General features: G+C 34.5%; 2 protein-coding genes across 4 annotated transcripts in view; one reads left to right on the top strand and one right to left on the bottom strand.

Moving 5' to 3' along the window:
- disp (dispatched) overlaps positions 1–23,500 on the bottom strand; it is a 136,065-nt gene that overhangs the window by 83,667 nt on the left and 28,898 nt on the right. For 2 of the 3 annotated variants that reach the window (XM_067763527.1, XM_067763528.1), the window contains 3 exons: positions 16,099–16,281; positions 1,977–2,068; positions 774–1,051 (listed from right to left, as the gene is read on the bottom strand). In XM_067763527.1, coding sequence (XP_067619628.1) covers positions 774–1,051; positions 1,977–2,068; positions 16,099–16,281 — 553 coding nt within the window. The remainder of the gene's footprint in view (positions 1–773; positions 1,052–1,976; positions 2,069–16,098; positions 16,282–23,500) is intronic. The other variant, XM_067763529.1, reaches the window with a different exon arrangement.
- Positions 1,260–2,100, top strand: LOC137252964 (uncharacterized). The gene has a single exon (XM_067789175.1). The coding sequence runs from the start codon at positions 1,260–1,262 to the stop codon at positions 1,917–1,919; it is 660 nt and encodes a 219-aa protein (XP_067645276.1). The 3' UTR covers positions 1,920–2,100.

The raw sequence follows: 23,500 nt of genomic DNA, 5'->3' as shown, positions 1-23,500 counted from the left end.
TGAAAAAATGTAATTAACAACTTGTGGTTCTATAACTGGACTCAAATGTAAGATTCCATGATGTTGATATTGAATCTTCGGTGTGGTGTGCGGAGCACACTACCATCACACCACGGCAGCCGCCTATATAATTTATTCTTGATTAATTACGCTTCATCTTTAAACCAGGTATTTATTTCTCACAATAAACAGCTTTTGGTTTTGGTGGTACCACCTTGGAGATTTTTTTCAACTCCACCTCAACTCGATATATATTGTAAGATATCAACTGGAGAAATGGGTTGAATATTCATTTGAGAAATGTACCTTTCTCAAAATCTCTCGAAATTAGGATAATAATTGGAAAATATTAATGACGGAGATCAACTGGAAAACTTTTAATTTTACGCAATTTCTCAAAGGTTGGATAGTGACTGGAGAATGAAGTTTGATATTAACTCGAGAACTATCTGGTTTAAGAATAATTAAAGAATGATGTTGAATATCACTTCCAGAACTAGATATATATTTCGCCGGAGAATTTTTTTCCATGTTTGTTGGGTAAACAAACTCCAGCTGTTGCCGTATCTACAAACTATGTAGATAATAAGAAAACCAATGTTGCCGCACATAACAGCATACCCCAAAGGCGGCCTTAAACTGTGACTGAAAAACTGCTCAGTAGTTTAACTGGAGTCTAAATTTGACTAGAGTTTAAGCAAACTTAGTTTAAGCTTAGCTTAACCAACTACTGAAAAACCGGGCCTTAGTACTTTTTTTTAATTTGCTCTTACCTATAATTACAACCACTGCCAACAAATTCATATAAGGAAAAAATGCCATTTTAAGCACAAGCGTATAGACGAAATAGGCTAATCCCAACGAAAATAATACTGCGACACAAACCATAAATGTTAAGAGTAAGGATGTTGTATACAACCAAATGCACGCCATGACGAAAACTCCACCCAATGACACCAGCCAAACATCCGTAAGCAAAGATTCATTAAAAAGTTCGTTTTCGAGCCCCAAATCCATTGATACCACCTGAACGAGCTCGTTTCTCAAATCACTGCAAAAATAAAATAAAAATTGTAAATGATTAAAACACAAGCAACATCTGGTTATGTTTTGTTTTTATTGAAATCATCATGGGATGTCTTTTTGTTTATCTATGACGTAATAACTGTATTGTATAAATTTTCATAGAACAAAAAATTAAAACATAATAGAATTTATTAATTTTCGGCGACATAGTTTTTGGTATTACTGCAGAAAAAATGTATGAATGCTGCTGCCGTTCTCTAACCACATACGAAAATAGTTATAAAAGTTGGAAACCGAATAGTTTCGCTAAAGTAACAAGTCAAATTGAACAGTCTGATGAGCCACTCATAAGCAATCACTATTGGATTCCTCTACAAGCAAATGGAAGGCAAGTTAAAAGCAAGGTATGGCCTAAAACCATACTTGGTGTAGAAGAATATCGAAATTTCTTAAACCGTTTGGAAAAATGCAAGAAAGAAATATATAAGACCTTCTTTCGATGTCCCGACGTTGATATCAAACTGATAGAAGAACTGCTAAAAGATTTAGAAAAGAGCACTTACATGATTTCTTATTCACCAAATTACTTTTGGCCAAAGAAGGAGTCTCGACGTTTTCTACAAACGGCACACGAAAGAAGCAATTTAAAACATTATGAGACCACGTATGGTACGTACTATAATCGTGTAAAAGAATTAGAACGATTTAAGGATGTTCTCTATGGTTTGATTAGCAAATCCGAAAGAAGAGAATTAGATAATGAATTGAGCAAATTGTATTTTACGGGTGTGACTACGTATCAAGTGAGCTACAATATTCCTGCTATTGAATTAGCGAAGAAGAAGAAGCTAAGGGATGCTCCAATTGATCGTTATACTCTACGTAGATATTGATATTAAATAAATAAAAAAATATTAATTTTTTGTGGTTAATACATAAATGTTACTTACGCATCTTCCCATTCGTGAAATAACGGCAGGATTTTTGATGAGGAAGCCACAGGAACAAATATCATTGCATATTTTAAATAAACTGTAGTATTCTGTCAATGAACAAAACAATAAAAAATGGCGAAAATCAAACAAAAATGGGAGAACAAATCTTCCTTTTGCAGTTGAAAACAAGTAAGGAAGGCTAAGTTCGGGTGTAACCGAACATTACATACTCAGCTTTGGAGACAAAATAAGGGAAAATCACCATGTAGGAAAATAACATAGGGTAACCCTGGAATGTGTTTGTATGACATGGGTATCAAATGGAAGGTATTAAAGAGTATTTTAAAAGGGAGTGGCCATAGTTCTATAGGTGGACGCCATTTCGAGATATCGCCATTAATGTGGAATAGGGGTGACTCTAGAATTTGTTTGTACGATATGGGAATCAAATGAAAGATGTTAATGAGTATTTTAAAATGGAGTGGGCCTTAGTTCTATAGGTGGAAGCCTTTTCGAGATATCGCCATAAAGGTGGACCAGGGGTGATTCTAGAATGGGTTTGTACGATATGGGTATCAAATGAAAGGTGTAAATAAGTATTTTAAAAGGGAGTCGGCTTTAGTTCTATAGGTGGACCCCTTTTCGAGATATCGCCATAAAGATGGAGCAGGGGTGACTCTACAGTGCGTTTGTACGATATGGGTATCAAATTAAAGGTATTAGTGAGGGTTTTAAAAAGGAGTGGCCCTTAGTTGTATATGTGAAGGCGTTTCGAGATATGGACCAAAATGTAGACCAGTGTGACCAAGAACATCATCTGTCAGGTACACCTAATCTTTATATATAAAAATCACGTGTCACTATGTTTGTCCGCGATGGACTCCTAAACTACTGAACCGATTTTAAATTAGTTTTGCACCCCGTGTGTAGTTTGATCTAACTTGAAATATAGGATAGGTTATATCTCAGTTTATATTCCCAATATTATTTTATTGCAATTTTTTTTAAATGTTTATACGAAATAATAAAATGTTACGTATGCTCAACGGCACTCATATTTTCAGGTAGTGCGGATATACTTCCGTGTAATTGCTTGGTGTTTAATTAAACAACCTGCTTATCAATAAAAAATATTATAGCGAATAATATCAAGTATACCACATCACCAGGCCCGTCGAGAGGGGGGGATTACCCCAGGACCCGGGGTTTCTGAGGGGCCCACGATTTAGAAGTACTAAGACATTTTTTTTTAATTCAGGAGAGTCTTTAGTTGTTCCATGTGCAATTTTTAAGCCGAATTTCAAAAGCAATGAATATCTGTATTTCGTTTTAATATTATAGTGAAGTGTGAAAAAAAAATCTATATATATAAAAGGAAAGGCTAAAATGTGTGTTAGTTGGTCGCCGGTGTTTGAAGAGATGTGTCAGTCGATTTTGTTCAAACGTGGATCAGGGTACCCCTAGAATGTGTTTATAGAATATGGATAACAAATGAAAGCTGTTGATGAGTGCTTAGTAGAGGGTAATTTTCATACCCCTGGGTGACTAGGGTCTCGAGATATAGGCCAAAACGTGGGCCGTGAATGCCTAGACAGTGTTTATACAATATGGATATCAAATGAAAGCTGTTGACGAGTGCTTTAGTACAGAGTAATATATTATACCGCTGGGTGACTAGGGTCTCGAGATATAGGCCAAAACGTGGGCCCCGATACCCCTAGAATGTGTGAATAATATGGATATCAAATGAAAGCTGTTGCTGAGAGCTCTAAAGTAATTTTCATTGTGATATTCAATTTAGTCGCATCAACCTGGCAAAACTGATAAATATGCATGCGAAGCCGAAATAGAGAAATGAATTAATAATACCCACATACCTATTTACATATGTCCTATTCGATTTGCCTGAAATTTGGTATATAATTTTGCCTATATTAGTGTTTACGATCCTTTTTTCCGACCAGAGACGGACTGGGACTGGGATTAGGACTAGGACTGGGACTGAGACTCGGAAAAGAGATAGACTGAGAGAGAGATAGAATGAGACGAAGATGGAGATAGATGAAGCGAAAAAGACGAGGGAGGAGTGAATAAAAGGATTAGGAAAAAGTGAAGAGGGGGAGGGCAGAGTTAGACGGAAAAAGCTTTTTAAAATGTATGCAGGCAGGCCAAATTTAGGGCAGAACAACGTCTGCCGGGTCTGCTAGTTTATTTATATATGTAATACCACGAACAGTATTCCTGCCAAGATTCCAAGGACTTTTTATTTCGCCCGGCAGATCTTTTTCATTTTCTTCTACTTAATATGGTGGGTGTGACACTAGGGTTAGGTTTATTTATGAAATTGATCCCGATTTCAAGTCTTACAGCCTAAAAATTTTCGTAATGATACAGTATAAGAAAGTGGAAAGCTTCAGCCTGATCAGACCTTGTTTAGAGGTGGCGACTTGAGCTGAATGAAACCTTTGTATATAGGCGTTTGAAAAAAATGCATTTTTTCACGGCATCCACTGCAAACACAAAAAAGTGTTTTATGAAAACCATTCTAAATACAATGGTTAAATTGTGGGTAAATAACAGAAATAATTAATTAATACATTAATAGAAAAAATCAAAAATAATAACAACATGAAATTAGACAAAAGTTTGCACTGCCCTCACAGAACTTTAATCAGTGACTTTCCAGGTGATTAATAAGGAAATAGCTGAACGTTGACTAAACAAATTTCAAACTATTATCCGAAAAACTTTTTTTGCTGTGCAAATACAGCCTTTTACTGTTGTTGGAGTTGACTTTCATCCAGAAAGCTTCAAAAAGCTCAAGCACGCAAAGGTATAAGCCTGCCGACTTCAATGCATGCGTTAAATTCAAATATTCTTTGCTTCTATGATAAGACGCTAAAAAAACCTTAAGACGGTAAACTCTTTCAAAGTAAATTTGCATCTTTTGGGACGAAGAATAAATAAATGTTTTTCTGCAGTTGGTACGAATTTGTGGACGTTAGTACATGGTTTTTTTTTTTTTTTTTTGTAATAAGCTAAAAAAAATATGACGAATTTACGATCAACTGACGAAATTTTTTTACTAGGACATCCGTGTTCTCAAATTCTCGGAAGCAAATTACCATCGATTAAGCAAGTGTTGTGTGTTTTTTTTTACAATCACAATAAAGTTCGTTTAACAATACATGAAAGTGCAGTGCTTGTCATAAAAGAAGTGTCGAAAGCACGAATTCCTATTCGTACAATTGTGTTTCGAAAGTGAAAAAACTAGTTACAAAATGGAAAGGTCTTCTCAAAAATGAAAATAAATCCAAAGAGATCTTCAGAGAACAAGAGGCCGCTTTTGTAGCAAATTTAAACGGTCTGTTTGACATCGCCCATGCACATGCAAATGTTATGACGATGATGACAATTGAAGAGCACAAGGAATTTCTTGAAATGCAACGCAAGGACGGACGCCCAGGTAATTTAGCTGGATCAGTTTTAAAGTTAGCTAAGAAGGAGCAAAGGAAGACGCATAGATGAGAAAATGTCTACTGCTGTGCCAAAAAAGCCTGCAACCATTTATGGTATATGGCGGATGAAAACATGGCTCTTTCCTTGTTCGACCATAATGTTTCCTATGCTGAGAAGCGAAAAATGGCAAAGAGAGTATTAGAGCTTGGCCTTGATGGCAATAAAAATGACAATTCACTTAAGCGCACAAGCCTGAAAGAGAAGGATCTGCCATCGTTCATTACAAAGAACTTGTGTGACTTCATTACGTGTAACACCATTAAGTTTTTCGACCGTTTCAACATATCAACATCATTTTTGATCAATGATCCTTCTGAATGGAATGATAGCGATGAATTTAAGGACGCTTTGGAAATAATCGGCAAACTAATAGTGGTTAATGACTCGGCAGAGCGCGGCGTCAAACTCATGCAAGACTATAACCAAAAACTTACGAAAGAAGAGCATGAACTTCAAAATTTATTACAAGTTGTAAAAGAATATCAAAAAAAATGTCCGTTAAATTCAAAAAAACCGCTAACATACTAATCATTTATATTAACACTAGCAGACCCGGCAGACGTTGTTCTACCCTAAATTTAGTCTATCTGCCTACATCTTAATAAGCGTTTTCGGTCTACCTCTGCCTCCCCCCCCCCCTCTTATATTTTTCTTAATCCTTTTATTGACTCCTCCCTCCGTCTTTTTCGATTCATCTATCTCTATTTCGTCTCACTCTATCTCTTTCTCAGTCTCCTTCTCCTTCCCTATTTTCTCTTCTCCCAAGTTCTTTTCATTCTTCTTCATCCCTTATTGCCAGTCCCAGAGGGTGGTATGTATTTTGTTCCAGTCCTATTCCGAGTCCCAGTCCCACTCCGAGTCTCTCCCCCAGTTTATTTCGGCTTCGCATGCTTATTTATCAGTTTTGGCAGGTTGATGCGACTAAATCGAATATGACAATGGAAATTACTTTAAAGCCCTCAGCAACAGCTTTCATTTCATATCCTTATTACACACACATTGTAGGGGTATACGGGTCCACGTTTTGGCCTATATCTCAAGACCGTAGTCACCCAGCGATATAAAAATTACTCTGTACTAAAGCACACATCAACATCTTTCATTTGCTATCCATTTTACACACACCTTCTAGGGGAATCCGGGTCCACATTTAGGCCTATATCTCGACACCCTAGTCACCCACCGGTATAAAAATTACTCTGCACTAAAGCACACATCAACAGCTTCAATTTGATACCCATAATGTAAAACCACATCCTAGTGTTACCCTGATCTACGTTTTGGCCTGTATCTCGAGACCCTAGTCACCAACAGGTATGAAAATTATCCTCTACTAAGGCATTCATCAACAGCTTCAATTTGGTACCCATAATGTAAAAACACATCCTACTGTTACCCTGATTCAGGTTTTAGCCTATATCTAGAGACCCTAGTCACCATTAGGTATGAAAACTACCCTGTACTAAAGCACTCATCAACAGCTTTCATTTGATATCCACATTGTATAACCACATTCTAGGGGTGCCCGGGTCGACGTTTTGGCCTATATCTCGAGACCCTAGTCACCAATAGGTATGAAAACTACCCTGTACTAAGGCACTCATCAACAGCTTTCATTTGATATCCATATTGTATAAACACATTCTAGGGGTGCCCGGGTCCACGTTGTGGCCTATATCTCGAGACCCTAGGCACCAATAGGTATGAAAAATACCCTGTACTAAAGCACTCATCAACAGCTTTCATTTGATATCCATATTGTATAAACACATTCTAGGGGTGCCCGGGTCCACGTTTTGGCCTATATCTCGAGACCCTAGGCACCAATAGGTATGAAAACTACCCTGTACTAAAGCACCAATCAACGGCTTTCATTTGATATCCATATTGTATAAACACATTCTAGGGGTGCCCGGGTCCACGTTTTGGCCTATATCTCCCTAGTCACCCAGGGGTACGAAAAATACCCAGTATCAAATTACTCATAAACATCTTCCATTTGATACCCAAATTATACAAACACATGCCAGGATTACCCAGGTCCACGTTTTGATCTCAAGACCCTAGCCAGAATGGGATAAAACGTATCCTATGTCCGTTCCCTGGTTCTAAGCTACCTCTCCACCAATTTTCAGCCAAATCGGTTCATCCGTTCTTGATTATAGATTTATTCAATTTGTATACACAAATATTTAATTTACTTGAATACTGTTTTGTACCAAAAATCAAATATTAAATTTTTTTGTAACACAGGAGTGGATGACCCACACTATATATCAAAATAAAAATAATTTGTTGGATTTATGAAACTAATATCGGAGTTATCTATATTTTAAATTTAGTTTTATATTTAAACATTTTAAACAAATAGAACTATTCATAAGATACATATTTTTTTGAGCACGAAAAAATGAGCCTCTGCTAAGAATGCATATATATATCGTTAGCTTAATGTGAAAATGTGCTAAGTCACTTTTTACGAATTTTACAGGAGACGAAAAAAACTGAATAATTTTTGAAATAACCTTTTTTCAAAACTGTGAATGAGGATACCTTAGTTGCAATACTTTTGAGTGTAGAAGCTTTGAAAAAGAGAAATAAAAATCATATATGCTAACCCAGCAGCTATTTTATGACTTAGCACAATTTCCTCCCACAAAACAAATTTTTTCTCCTGACTTAGTATTTTTTACTCAATATGTTTCCCCATCACTCCTCCCCTTTAACGATTGTGATATAACACTAAAACTATATACGTATTTCACAAAAAATATCTACTATTTGTCAAACTATTTCCAACTATTGGCGGAAACCGTGGTGTGATGGTAGCGTGCTCCGCCTACCACACCGAATGCCCTGGGTTCACACCACAGCAACATCAAAATTTTAGAAATAAGGTTTTTCAATTAGAAGAAAATTTTTCTAAGCGGTGTCGCCCTCGGCAGTGTTTGGCAAGCGCTCCGAGTGTATTTCTGCCATTAAAAGCTCTCAGTGAAAACTCATCTGCCTCGCAGATGCCGTTCGGAGTCGGCATAAAACAAGTAGGTCCCGTCCCGCCAATTTGTAGGACAAATTTAAAAAAAGGAGCACGACGTAAATTAGAAGAGAAGCTCGGCCTAAAATCTCTTCGGAGGTTATCGCGCCTTACATTTATTTATTTATTTTATTTCTAGCGGTGATGATCTGGACTCTTTAGCCGGATGGTGCGCAGGCAATAACTTATTTTTAAATTCAAACAAATGCTGTGTTGTTTCTTATTCCATAAAGACAACTGCCACATACTTTATCTACAAACTAAATCTCTTAATCGTTGTCAAGAGAGTAAAGGCTTGGGTGTAATTTTTGACTCCAAACTATTTTTCTAGTCACATTGATTTCGTTGTTTCAAAATTTGTTGCAATGGTTGGGTTCAGTAGACGTAACACCAGTGTCAACGTCATAGGGGTTGAAGGCACTTTAAATATATGCTTGGTCAGAAGTGGTATCGAATATTGCTCAATTTTATAGAATCCTCTCTATGAATCTAACTCCTATAGATTATTTATCGAAATAACTCATAAAACGAATTATGCTATGAATGAAACTATAACTAGAACTATACATCTAGCAAATCGATTCAGTAGTGTTATAAATTTTAATAACAGCTTATATAAGTTAAAGCTTGAATTGTTTTCTATTTTTAACTAGTCTGTAAGAAAGCATGTAGTTATCGACATATAAGAATTGAAGTAGATTATAGTCAGCGCAAAGCATTTATCATACACCAAAGGCATGTCTCAATTGGGTAAATCCAATTTCAAGGGGTTGTGTTCGCAACCCTCTCAAGGGGTTGCCAGCACAATATATAGCTTCTCCAACCCAATTGTCAACTCACCTAACCGTGGCGAATCCTGTTTCATTGACAGCCGAGGCTTTGGCGACCCCAAGTTCTTCATGGAACTAGGGGATAGGGAGGGCGGGACGGCCTAGAATGTTTAATGTGGTCATATAAATCGTTCCCGAGATGATCGAGCTAGTAGTACCTTAATAGTGCTTTGTTACCGGAAAGTACCGGATCTATATCCGGGAAAGGGCCATCAACATCGGTACCACTCCCCAAAGCCTTCGGAAAGTGTCTTTATCGTTTATACAACAACAACAACAAAGTATGTACTTTTAGACTGAATGCAGACGTGTTTTTCTGTTGCTCCGTGGCTTATTTTCTTTTAATTACTTTGTTATGTCTTTGTGTGCTAATTGTGGCTTATAGTGTGCTTCGGGTGGATTCCTATCGAGCGGTATCTCCTCTTTTAATTATCATAATAAATGCACTAAGTTGAGATCTAGCTACAACTCATTACTTCATGTAAGAACTTGATCTTTAGATGTGACAATTGTGATGGAATTACTACTCCAGCTTATATGAATAAGCTTGAAAATGCCATAAGTTCATTAAGTGAAGTTTACATGGCTTTGAGTGGTCATAAAAATGTAAATCGATCTAAGAAACAAGTTCGATTTAGTGAATCCACTGCCAATGCAGCTAAAAACAATAACAAAAATAATAATTTGCCTAGCAAATCTAAAAACAATGGTAACACTGCTGTTAACAATGGTGATGTGGATGTTAATAATCTAATTGTTACGCGATCTAAAACAAAGGTCGCTGACCGTGATGGCTTGCCCCTGAAGGGACATGCTGCTTCTTGAATAGTTGCTGTTAATGCTATTAATCCGGCTACTGATGTCAGTGTTACCGATGTTGTTGCTGCATCTGTTGATAATTCTTCTAGTACTCACTATTCCATGGCGAGCAGCAATAATAATCATACCGAATTAAGTGCTCTTTCGGCTGCTGATATGACTCATGCTGATTTGTCAAATGCAATTGCTGATGGCGATTTGCGCTCATTATCTACAGTAGAGTATGTTGATAACTCTGAGCCGGCACTTCTGTCTCTCAATCATCGTCTCTAAATGCGAACAATGCTACTGATTGCACTGTTGTTGTAAACGACAAGAAAATAAATAGAAGCAAAAGTCAAAAGAAATCACAGGTTGTTGTTGGTTCAAGTGATAACACTGAATTGTCGGTTTCTGTTCGCAACAGATGGGTTCATTTGTCGTCTTTTGGACATAAAGTTACTGCGGATGACATAAAAAACTATGTTGCGAAACACACAGACATCAATATTAATTTGATCCATTGTTATGCTCTTATCAAAAAAGATAACCCAGCAAATAAGCGCAGACGTGTCAACGTGTCAATTTCAAACTGGGTGTACCGTCATCTTTATTCCGCATTATTATGCAGTCATCTCTTTGGCCAGCAAATGTTAACCTAAAGCCGTTTATTTTTTTTTTCAAAAGGAAACGGCGCAATCACATCGAATGTGACCCTGATCACTAGCTAGCTCTTCGTCTGATTGTAATAGTGGTCTGAAAATATATTATCAAAATGTCTCCGGGCTGAGGACTAAATCAGAAATTATACTTCATTTTAGCACTGAAGAGGCCTTTGACGTTGTTGTTTTGGTAGAAACATGGCTAAATTCTGATTTCTATGATAGTGAGTTTTTTGATCCGAGTTCATATGATGTCTTTCGAAAGGATCGTGATGCTGTCGAAACTGGCTGTATGACAGGAGGTGGCGTTCTTTGCTGTCAGAAGAAAGTATCGTGCATTTTCTTACACGCTTATTATTGATGACTCGTTGCTGGACCAACTTTGTATTTGTATCAGAGGTTCTAAGACTTTTGGCTGTTTGTATGTCATTGCTTCATATATAACGCCAAACAGTGATACGACTTTATATAAGGCTAATGTGGATAATGTTATTTCTCTGGCTGTAGACCATTTGCAAGATAATCACTTATGTGTCTTAGGTGATTTTAACTTAAGTAACATTAATTGGAGCAGTCATTCTGCTAATTCAGGTCTTACAGCTAATAATATTGTTACTCTACATGAATCTTATGTGGTTGAGAGCTTTTTAAGTATAAATCTTAAGCAGATTAATAGCATATTCAATCAACTTAATCGATTTTTAGATCTCATATTTATTACTGATAAACTCAATTACTCTTTATCAAAATGCATTTCTCCAATATCCCTTGACGGTGTTCATCATGCTCCATTACATATTAAGCTAACTTTCTATGAGTTTCTACCCTTAAACCATACTGATTCAGTTGCGTTTAAGTTTGCATCTTGTGACTATCCGAGTTTGAATAACTCTCTCAGTGAATTCAATTGGGCTGAGTTACTTTCGGATCTAGATATTCAAAGTTGCTTCTCTAAATTTAAAGTAATTATGAATGGCTTTTGTCTAAATAATATTCCTTTAAAAAATAGGGCTGTTTATAAATCTTCTTGGTACAACTTACGTTTAAAAAGCTTGAAAACCATTTTCAAAAAAAAATGTAAGTTTTTAGATAAAAAGCTTTATAAAAGATATATAAATGACACTGAGCGTAACATTAAAACTAATCCAAAAATGTTTTGGTATTTTGTTAAATCGAAAAAAGCTAGCTCAAGTATACCTACATCGGTTGTATATGCTAACAATTATGTTAGTACCCCAGTTGAGGCTGCAAACCTATTTGCAGACTTTTTTAAGTCAAACTATGTGACTGATGACGGGTGCCCCCTGATTTTTCTGCTGATATCCCGTCATTCTTGAACTTTGGGAACTTGGAGATTTCTTCAAAGGATATTATTGATGGTTTAGCATACCTTAAGCCTTCTTCTAAGACAGATGTCGATGGTTTCTCAGCTATTTTATTTAAAAGTTGTTCAGCATTAGTTAGTCCACTCGTGATTTTTAATAAATCCCTATCCGCAGGTACATTCCTAAATGATTGGAAACTGACTACCATAACACCGTTTTTCAGAAATGGAAGTAAAAGTGATGTTCGCAATTATAGGCGATAGCGAAGCTCTCATGTATCTCAAAACTTTTTGAATACATAGTCAAAAAAAAATTTATTTTGCTGTTAAGACTTTGATAAACCCAAATCAACATGGGTTTGTGTCAGGTCGGTCAACAGTTTCTAATTTAGCTGTGTTCACTGAATTCTGCACTTCTTCATTTTCTTCTGCACTTCAAGTGCATTTATAAAGATTTTTCTAAGGCTTTCGATAAAGTCTCCCACAAAATTTTACCTAGTAAATTGGCCTGCATAGGATTTCACTCATCTTTCTTATTGTGGATCAATTCATATTTAATGAATAGATGCTGCGTAGTTACGATTGGCTTCTAACCAATTTGTTGCCTCTTCGGAGGTTCCCCAAGGTAGTATTTTAGGACCACTCCTATTTATACTATTTATTAACGACATAAGTGATTGTTTCTTACATGCAGAGTTTTTGCTTTATGTCGACGATTTAAAAATTTTTTGTAATGTTAGAAACTTAGTTGACGCGATGAACCTACAGAACGATCTCGACAATCTTTATAGATGGTGTGTGAAATCGCGCCTCTCTTTAAATATTAAAAAATTTTTCCATTTATCTTTTTCCAAGCGTCAGTACAATCTGAGTACATCGTATGCTATTGGTACTGGTGTACCGCAATCCGTTACAGAATTTAAGGATTTAGGAGTTGTGTTTGATGCAAAGTTTAATTTCAACAGTCATTTAAATGGTATAATTTCAAAATCATATTCTCTTTTGGGTTTCATTCGTCGCAACTCGTCCGAATTTGCCGACCCTTACACCCATAAACAACTCTTTACGTCGCTTGTCCGGTCACACTTGGAGTATGCAGTCTTTATTTGGCGACCACATGATCCGCTTGCGATCAATAGGATCGAGCGAGTGCAAAAAGTTTTTCTGAAACACGCATTACGTTCCCTTCGGTTTGAGGATCCAGCTCCCTCGTATGATGCTCGACGCATGTTAATAAATTTGGATTCTTTGGAAAAGCGACGGAAAGTTCTTTCACTTGGGTTCGTGTTTAACGTTATTAATGGCGTAATTGATTGTCCAGTTTTACTTGAGCGTATTAGTTTAATGTTCCGCGAAGAAATCTGCGTACAATGCTTCCCTTTTATTTAGAAAATTTTAAAACAAAATATGCGAGCATGGCGCCTATTGCTCGGGCATTGCGTGAAATGAATGTTTTATTTTCAATCACAAACCATGTTGACTGTGCTTCCTCAAAATCACACTTTGTAAAAACATTTAATGCGATTTGTTAGTAAAAAACTTGTGTTTTGTATTATTCTATATAATATTTACTTCCCTGTTTGGGATTTATCTAAATATATTGTTCTAGTCTGTAAGGTATTTGGTACTGTAGACTTAATTAAATAAATAAGAAATAAAAATGTGCACACAAAGAAATGACAGTAATTCAGATTGATATTATTGACAGGTTGACTTAGCACATTTTTTTAACAGCTGACGTCTTAGCACATTTACACATCATTGACCACAGCACGTAAAAATGAAAAATTTAAATATTTTTTTTTGTGATCGATGTATTTTGAATTCAGTTTTAAAACTGCATTAAAATAAAATTTTTCAAAAAAAGTGGCTTATCACATTTTCACATTAAGCTAACGATATGTATATAACTTTAAGCTCTTGTCGCCACCTCTAAACCTTTATGGATTTACTTAAAACTTCACATGTTTGTATATCACAGTAAAACGAACATTTTTAGCCCCTAAGACCTAGGGTTCGGCTGTGACACCCATTTTACAAAGTTTTTTCTAAAGTTATATTTTGCGCCAAAAAACCAATCCAATCACCATGTTCATCCCTTTTTTCGTATTGGTATAGAATTGTGGCATTTTTTTAATTTTTCGAAACTTTGATATCGAAAAAGTGGGCGTGGTCATAGTCGGATTTCGCCCATTTTTAATACCAAGATAAAGTGAGTTCAGATAAGTACGTGAACTAAGTTCAATAAAGATATATCCATTTTTGCTCAAGTTTTCGTGTTAACGGCCGAGCGGAAGGACAGACGGTCGACTGTGTATAAAAACTGGGCGGGGCTTCAACCGACTTCCCATTTTCACAGAAAACAGTTATCGTGATAGAAGCTATGCCCTTACCAAATTTCACAAGGATTGGTGAATTTTTGTTCGACTTATGGCATTAAAAGTATTCTAGACAAATTAAATAAAAAAGGGCGGAGCCACGCCCATTTTGCAATTTTCTTTTATTTTTGTATTTTGTTGCACCATATCATTATTGGAGTTGAATTTTGACATAATCTACTTATCTACTGTAAAGATATTCAATTTTTTGTTAAAATTTTACTTTAAACATTTTTTTTTTAAGTGGGCGTGTTCTTCATCCGATTTTGCTAATTTTTATTTAGCACAGATACAGTAATAGGAGTAACGTTCCTGCCAAATTTCATCATGATATCTTCAACGACTGCCAAATTACAGCTTGCAAAACTTTTTACCTTCTTTTAAAAGTGGGCGGTGCCACGCCCATTGTCCAAAATTTTACTAATTTTCTGTTCTGCCTCATAAGGTCAACCCACCTACCGAGTTTCATCGCTTTATCCGTCTTTGGTAATGAATTATCGCACTTTTTCGGTTTTTCGAAATTTTCGATATCGAAAAAGTGGGCGTGGTTATAGTCCGATATCGTTCATTTTAAATAGCGATCTGAGATGAGTGTCCAGGAACCTACATACCAAATTTCACCAAGATACCTCAAAATTTACTCAAGTTATCGTGTTAACGGACAGACGGACGTACGGACATGGCTCAATCAAATTTGTTTTCGACACTGATGATTTTGATATATGGAAGTCTATATCTATCTCGATTCCTTTATACCTGTACAACCAACCGTTATCCAATCAAAGTTAATATACTCTGTGTGCAAAGCACGCTGAGTATAAAAAAAGGTACTCCAAAAAGCGTTTCCTCAGAAACCTGAAGTGAACCTATCTTAGAATTGTACCCTCCGCTCTATCGCACATTCTCGCTTACTTTTTCTTGCTTATACATTTACCTTGAGCAAGGATATTCAGTATATACGGGGTAATCAATCTTTCAAAAGCGGCCGGGGATAACTTTGGGACTATTTCGGGATTATTTCGTGAATATAAATATATTACTTTCCGGATCATTTCTGTACTTCTTCGGTGTTCTTTCAGACCACCTCTTACTATTTCGAATTATTTCGTGAATATAAATATATTACTTTCCGGATCATTTCTGTACTTCTTCGGGGTTCTTTCAGACCACCTCTTACTATTTCGGACGGCTTAACGAATTATTTCGGGATTTGCAATTATTTATCAAAAAGAGCTATATTCAAACACTTTAACAATCTGACCCCGAAAGACGACTAAAAACATCAATTTGCTAACTGGGAGGAACATATCTTGGTTGGATTACTCCAAAAGTCAAATAGAAGTTTTTTCTATATTGTTTAGTACATGCACTTTTGGTTATTTGATTATTGTTAATCATAACCTTAAACTAGCCCAGGGGCCTAATTCTGCAACTCGATTCACAAGGAAGGATTCGAAAGCTGTCAAATCGCATACATTTTTTCTTCAAATAAACCCATTATTCAATCAATAATAATAATTGAATCATCTTCAAATCCCCAGATCCCCTAACTGTTGCATGATTTATGAAATATTCGAAATTAACATACTTACATTCATTCGCATAAAATTAGAGTCAGTCAAAAAATGTAAAATATTAAAAACAATATTGTCTCGAGCACATTCGGCTGGCGCTAAACATGGACTGAACTCACTGCAGTCATTACTCAGCTTTAAATCATGATAATATTCATAACACAATAGCAATACATTTTGAAGCATAGTGACGTCCTCTGCCTGAAATTTAAGCAGACATTTTATATACACACATATAGTATATACACAAGACCATGATTAAAACACCTACCAGGTATAACCATGGTATAAAAAATATAGTTCAATAAAACTAAAAAACACGCCGTAGCACCGAGGTTCGTGTCTCTGCTATTAAGCACAACTCGTTTTGTAGCTAGTTATTTAACCACTACAGCGAGTCTTCAATAATTGCCGCTAGATGGGTCTAACTCTCCTTTGTACGCCTAGAGTTACAAACAAACATACATACAAGTGAAGCTAATATAATAAGGTAGTTCAACTAAAGAAATTTTGACGTATTTGGGGATTTTTGAAGTTTCATAGATTTTTTTTTTGATAGCAGCGTTGTCATACCGTTACTGTTTAAAGTAAAACTGTGATGTTTCGGGATGGAAATTTCTTTCAATAATATCCTTTATTGCGATTAATGTGCATATATACATATATGTATATATATATACATATTAATATATTTTCCAAAAACGTTGTTATTAACAATAATCGTGTTGTGGTATTTTACGACATTAGTGCTGCCAAAATGTTGCAGTGTGAGTTATATACCAAAAGGTTTTACGTTCAAAATATTATTTTTTTGTTAAAGGCAGGTCGAAATTGCACTCTATTTATATATTTTGAAACATAAGGTCTCATCAATAAAGTCATTTCGGAATGATTTCGTGAGGTGTGAGACATCAGGAAAAACAACAACTAATTTTGAACTGTCAGAAGGATGTTTGAAAAAAAGGTTCAACCCTGATTTGCATCGAGAATGTTTGTTTCCAGGAGAAAGATCACTGACCCTTTTAACAACCGTAAAGCCCATTCGTATCAAAATTATTAAACAACGACTTTTACAAATATCCATGCAACGACCGTACCTTAGCGACCTTAACCTTTTTCGAAGGAGACAAAATTACATTTTTTCGATTAAATTCTCATTCTTTTCGGGCTTTCTTCTTGTCAAATGACAAAAACCCTTCTTTTCAGATTGGTGTTTCGTATTTACACCGAAGATCCTGGGTTCATAAACCAGCCAAAGCACATCAAAATTTTAGAAACAAGTATTTTCGATTAGAACAAAATTTTTCTAAGCTCGGTCGCCCCTCGGCAGTGTTTGGCAAGCGCTCCGAGTGTATTTCTGCCATGAAAAGTTTTCAGTGAAAACTCATCTGCCTTGCAGATGCCGTTCGGAGTCGGCATAAAACAAGTAGGTCAATTTGTAGGAAAAATTAAAAGGAGTAGGTACGACGCAAATTGGAAATCTCTTCGGAGTTTTCCGCGCCTTACATTTTCTTATTTATTTATTTCGTATTTACACATTTCAAATGAAAACAGCTAATTTTTTTTTCTTTTTTATTTAAAATAACAATGAAAACAATTGACTCGTATCCGTTAATGTGAAAATAATTAAAATCAAAAAAATTTCAAGTGGCTAACGTGACATTGAATTATCTATATTTTTGGTATCATGGGTATAACCGTTTCTGACATTAGCCATGTTTTTTTTACTTCTGTTAAATTCTTCTGCCACGCACCAGAATTCTGTTAAATTCCTCTGCCAAACACAAGAATTCTGTTATTCCTCTGGAAAATTGCAAATCTGTTAAATTCCTCTGCCACGCACCAGAATTCTGTTAAATTCCTCTGCCATGCACCAGAATTCTGTTAAATTCCTCTGCCAAACACAAGAATTCTGTTAAATTCCTCAATTCAATTTGCCTATAGATGTCACATCAACATATCAAATGTTGACATCACATCCTCATAGTCGCGTGTTTATTTTTTACACGCGTGTATACGTATTATACGTTTGCGCGTAAAAAAAAACGCTTATCCTCGCTTAGATAATGCTTAGAAGACCCATCTAGCGGAACTGGTTAAATAAATAGCTATAGAACAGGCTGTACCTAAAATCGGAGACACACACCTCTGGTGGCCATAATGTATAACATATAGCTGAATCAGTTGCAGTGAATAGTGGACACCCATAGAATACATAGAATTAGCGTAGAGGGTGAAACATAGACACATATTTCAGTTACATCTGAGCATAATGCGTATTGAAATTTAGTAGTACAAATTTTATGCGCATCAATTTCAGAGGTTATATCAACATTCAAGTTGATATTTTAAAAATCTTTTTTGTTTTGATTTTAAGTATATAAATTTATTTTTGTTTATTTTTGAGTTTAGATATTTTCCAACTAATTAGAATTTTCTTTTTTTGAAGTTATTCAAAAATTTTAGGTTAACACGAAAACTCAATAAAAATTATTTTTAAAAATTAAAGTAAAGAATACAAACTAGTTAACACTATATTTACTCCCCCTCCAAGAAAATTTGAAACAAACAAATTATTAATTAATATTAAATGTAACCTTTTTTTGTTTTTTGTTGTTTAATGTATTTGTATTTAAATTAGTGTTAATAAGTATGTTTGCTGGTTTAAGTAAATCAATTGAAATATTTTTAATAGTATTTTTGTATTGAATTGTAAATGTTTTATGTTTCTTAGAGATAAATTTGAAAGGTCCTTCATAAGGTGATTCTAAATTAGATTTACGAAGAACTTTAACAAAAACATACTCACAATTTTCTAATTGTTTAGGAACGAAAAAATTTTCTTTATTATGATGAAACACTTTAGAACGAACAAGTGAAAAATATTCTCTTATTTTATGGAGAGCGTCATTAGAAAAATCATGTTCTTTATTACTATTTGAAATAATTAATTCACCAGGTATTCTAAGTGTTTGGCCATAAACAAGTTCAGCAGATGAACATTTTAAATCTTCTTTAATAGAAGTTCGTAAACCAAGTAGAATGAATGGTAAAATGTCAGACCAATGAACGAAGTCGTTTGATGCTATAATTGCTGCTTTTAAAGTTCGATGAAATCTCTCTATCATGCCATTTGCTTGGGGATGGTAAGGAGATGTATGAATTTTATGAGAACCTAAAAGTTTAGTTAATTCCGTAAAAAAATTTTGAGGTGAATTGTGAACCTTGATCTACTGTAATATTCAATGGTATACCAAATCGTGGTATATAATTTTGAATAAAAGTTTTTACTATAGTATTTGTTGAAATATCTTTAAGTGGATAAGCTTCAGGCCAACGTGAAAATCTATCAATAATTGTTAAAATATAACAATTTTCATTTGAAACTGGAAGATGTCCAACAATATCCATATGAATATGTTCAAAACGACCTGATGGTATTTGAATTTTTTGAATAGGAGATTTAGTATGTCTTGAAATTTTGGATTTTTGACAATTGATGCAAGATGAAGTCCAATCGTTAATTTCTTTACGCATGTTAGGCCAATAATATTTATTTTGAATTAATTTTCTAGTTGTTCTTATACTTGGATGAGATAATGAGTGAATTTTGTCAAATATAATTCTTCTCATAGAATGTGGAACATAAGGTCGAAAAGGTTGTAGAGAAACATCACACCATATGTTTAAATTAATAACTGGAATATGAATTTCTTTCAAATTATTTTTAGAATTTTGATCAGAAATGGTTTTTTGTAAAAATGTATCAGTTTGTTGTTCTTTATATAAAGTTTCTAAATTTATATCTTGAGTTGAAATTGCATTTATTTCTGGAATACGGGAAAGTGTGTCGGCAACTATGTTGTCTTTTCCACGTATACATTGAATATCATTTGAAAATTGAGCAATATATTCAAGATGACGTAGTTGACGAGGAGATCTATCTACTTTAGAATTTAGAACATGAATTAAAGGTTTATGATCAGTATAAATTGTAAAAGTTCTACCTTCAAGAAAATGTTTAAAATGTTTAATTGAATTATAAATTGCCAAAAGTTCACGATCAAATGTGGAAAATTTAGTTTCTGTTGTAGTTAATTTTCTTGAAAAATAAGCTAAGTTCTAGTATATTATTGCTAGTTTGTTGAAGAACTGCTCCAATAGCAACATTTGATGCATCTACTGCTAATGATAAAGTACCATTTTTGTCGAAATGTGTAAGTAAAGTATTTTAGCAAAAAGATTTTTAACATTTTCGAAAGCTGTTGTGGTTACATTTGTCCAATTTATTTGTTTGAGTTTGTTTTTAATTGCATGTGTTAACATGTCATGAAGAGGACTAAGTTCTGTTGCTAACATTTTAATATATCTGTGATAGTAATTTATCATACCTAAAAATTTTTGTAATTTATTTATAGAAATTGGTTTTTCAAAATTTGTTGTGATTTCAATTATATCTAAAGATGGTTTAATACCTTCGCCTGAAATTTCGCAAACAAATACGAGCGACAAAACTTCTTTTCAAGTGTGGTGATTAGATTTTTCGGTATCGATCGTTATTTGCGAGCGTCCACTGCAAAACTCATATATTTTCTCATTTTAAAAAGATCGATCGCGCGATCGATCGCGATCGTTCGTTTGAAAATCAATATGATGTAAAATAAACAATCTTTTAAATAATGGTGATGCAATATCTTTAAGTTTTCCCTTGATAAGTTAAACGAAAGGAAGGTAATATGTGAAAAATTTAATTAATTAATTTTTAGATAAATTTTAAATAAATTCCAAAAAAATTTTTTAAATGTTCTCATACATTAAGCAATAAAGGGTTATCCCCTCTTAACACAAAGCAAAGTTACTTTTTTGTAATAAGAATTTAATAAAACTGAAAAATTTACTTGAATTTATTTCTAATTTACATGTATTGCGATCGTCTGGAGGAGTAGGTCCCAAGTACATACAAAATTATCATTAATGAGAAATTATAAAAATGCATATACATACATATGTACATTGGGGTGGGTGTTGTTATAATGAAAAAGTTTTTCCAGGCATCTAAAAATATAGCCGTACCTATAAAATTTCAAATTTTTATTTGTTGTTTTATGTTTAGAAGTGTCTCATACCGACCTTATTTTTTCTATACAAATATAAAAAGTGTGGGTTAGTCCCGGGCAAAGCAATATCAAAAAGAGTTTTCTCAATTATACCTACATAGTTAGTTTCGGTAGTTTCGCAAACATTCCGAGGATATTTCTGCGATGAAAAACTTAGACCCTGGGCCAATCGCATGAAAAAGTAAAATTTTGACAACCCGACGGAAATTTTTGATACTTATCGTGGTGAATACGAACGTCAGAATTTTCCCTAGCCAATGAGGCTAGGTAAAATATTCATAATCGCTAGGTAAAATATGACAATTACTTTTGTGTGCTCGCGCATACATTTTGTTGCAGAAATGCAAAAAATAATCAGCCCTATTCTGCATTTCGACTTGGATTGGAATTTTTTCGATTTAACAATTTTAGTATTCTGTGTTCCAATCTCTTTCGATCCAACTTCGAATCGTTCGATTTTTTGTATTCTGCATTTCGATCGCAGTTCCGTTTTTCTAAGTTGCAAATTAGTTGGCGGAAAAATATTTTCTTTTTATTTTTTTATTAATTTATAACAGAATTTTAACAAAAATGTAAGTAAAACTTGTTAAGAAACGTAGAAGGCTTGATGATGATTGTTTTTTATATGTTTCCAGGTCAAAAACAACATGTCGATGTCGAAGTCCTTGGACGTATTTGCGCCGCAAAAGTATCTAACACATACTTGAAAGCATCCTTGTTAAGTCGAAAGTTTTTTATGAACCTAAATAAGAAAATAAGTCATTAAACTATACCACTTTTAAGTTCAATTTCTTACAATTTGTCACTCATCTCAAATGGATTACACAAATCTCACAATATTTGCCTTTCCATTCTCACCTGGCAATTTTCGTATGCGTTGCTTTCCAACTCCATAAATAATGCCGCGGCTATTGATTCCATTATAATAGACAGCTATAATTTGTGTCTGTTCGTTGGGTCCAGATATATGCCAAAGCAAGCTGCCGGAGTAGAGGAAGGTGAAGCGAAAACGTGAACAATCCTTGCGGAAAGAATAAATAAATCTTAGCATCCTTAAAATTCAAAAAATGTCAACTATATTCGTGCAGGAATCCGTTTTAACAAAACTTGGTGGCCACGGCAGGGAATTGGCCAAAAGAACGACAAAAACACACTTCCAATTATGAAATCACTTCACTCAAAAAATATAACACTGCGGCAATATATTCTATTGCTTTTTTTTGTACAAAATGGCGTGGATAATAAAATATAAACGTTTTTCAGTATTTTTTTTACAAATTTTCTTTAATTTATTTTGTTCCAATGTTCACACATTCCGTACCAACAGCTGATTTCGAAAAATCATTTGCTCTTCCTCTTCTCTTTACAATTCCGTCGTAATGCAGAATACCAAACTTCGATTGAAGCGGAGCGTAGAACGGGAACGTAATCGAAATGCAGAATAGGGGTGAATAGCTTCTCAAGCACCACCAAGCCAAAAACATACGAAAAGAAGAAATGCATGTGAAAAGCGTGCGTAAAAAACTAAATCTAAGACAAAATAAATTCTTTGCACGTGGATTAGCACAGCTAAATTGAAAATTTTTCACCAAAATGGAAAATTTTTACACCTCATTTTTCCATTGAGTAAAATTTTATGGATTGACACACAACCTTATCAGCGAAAATTCATCTGCTATGCAGATCCCGTTCTGAGTCCCGCCAATTTGTAGGTAAAATTGAAAATAAGCACGACGCAAATTTGAAGAGAAGCTCAATATAAATCTCCTCGGAGGTAAATCGAGCCAGGTATTTATTTTTCTTAGCTATTCGGATGTCCTGAACTATATTTTCACTATATCAAAAGTAAAATAAAATTTGTTTGGCACTCCCTAATATATATATACATATATATAGATATGCTACCAATGTGAATATGCAAGCATACTTATATGTATGATTCTAATATGTTTTTTTGAAATAAATTTATTTACCTAAAATTTTTCACGCAAATACTAACCCTTAAAACATTCTGCCTACTGTAGCTACCGTATACTATTCTCAAATGTAATTATCCGATTTAAAAAACGTCTCACCAGTAGCAGGTAGTTATATATTATGCATGTACATACATACATACATGAGTAAGTATAGATACAGCGTATTTCAATTATGATGACATCAAATGTAACAAGTAAGAACGGGACTGTCTTCGGCTGTGCCGAAGACTTCATACCTTTCATGAATGGGGCTGAACAATAATCTTATCCCGTTCGTAATCTCCGAATAATCGGATGTATAAGATAAGAAATATATAGTGAACA

Source organism: Eurosta solidaginis, chromosome 1 (assembly GCF_040869045.1).
Source record: "Eurosta solidaginis isolate ZX-2024a chromosome 1, ASM4086904v1, whole genome shotgun sequence".
NCBI lineage: Eukaryota > Metazoa > Arthropoda > Insecta > Diptera > Tephritidae > Eurosta > Eurosta solidaginis.
Note: the sequence above shows the minus strand (reverse complement) of the source record. Positions and strands in the feature narration are given on the sequence as shown.

Excerpts from the sequence above, each read along its gene's own strand:
- LOC137252964 (XM_067789175.1), top strand. The coding sequence starts at position 1,260 with ATGTATGAATGCTGCTGCCGTTCTCTAACCACATACGAAAATAGTTAT.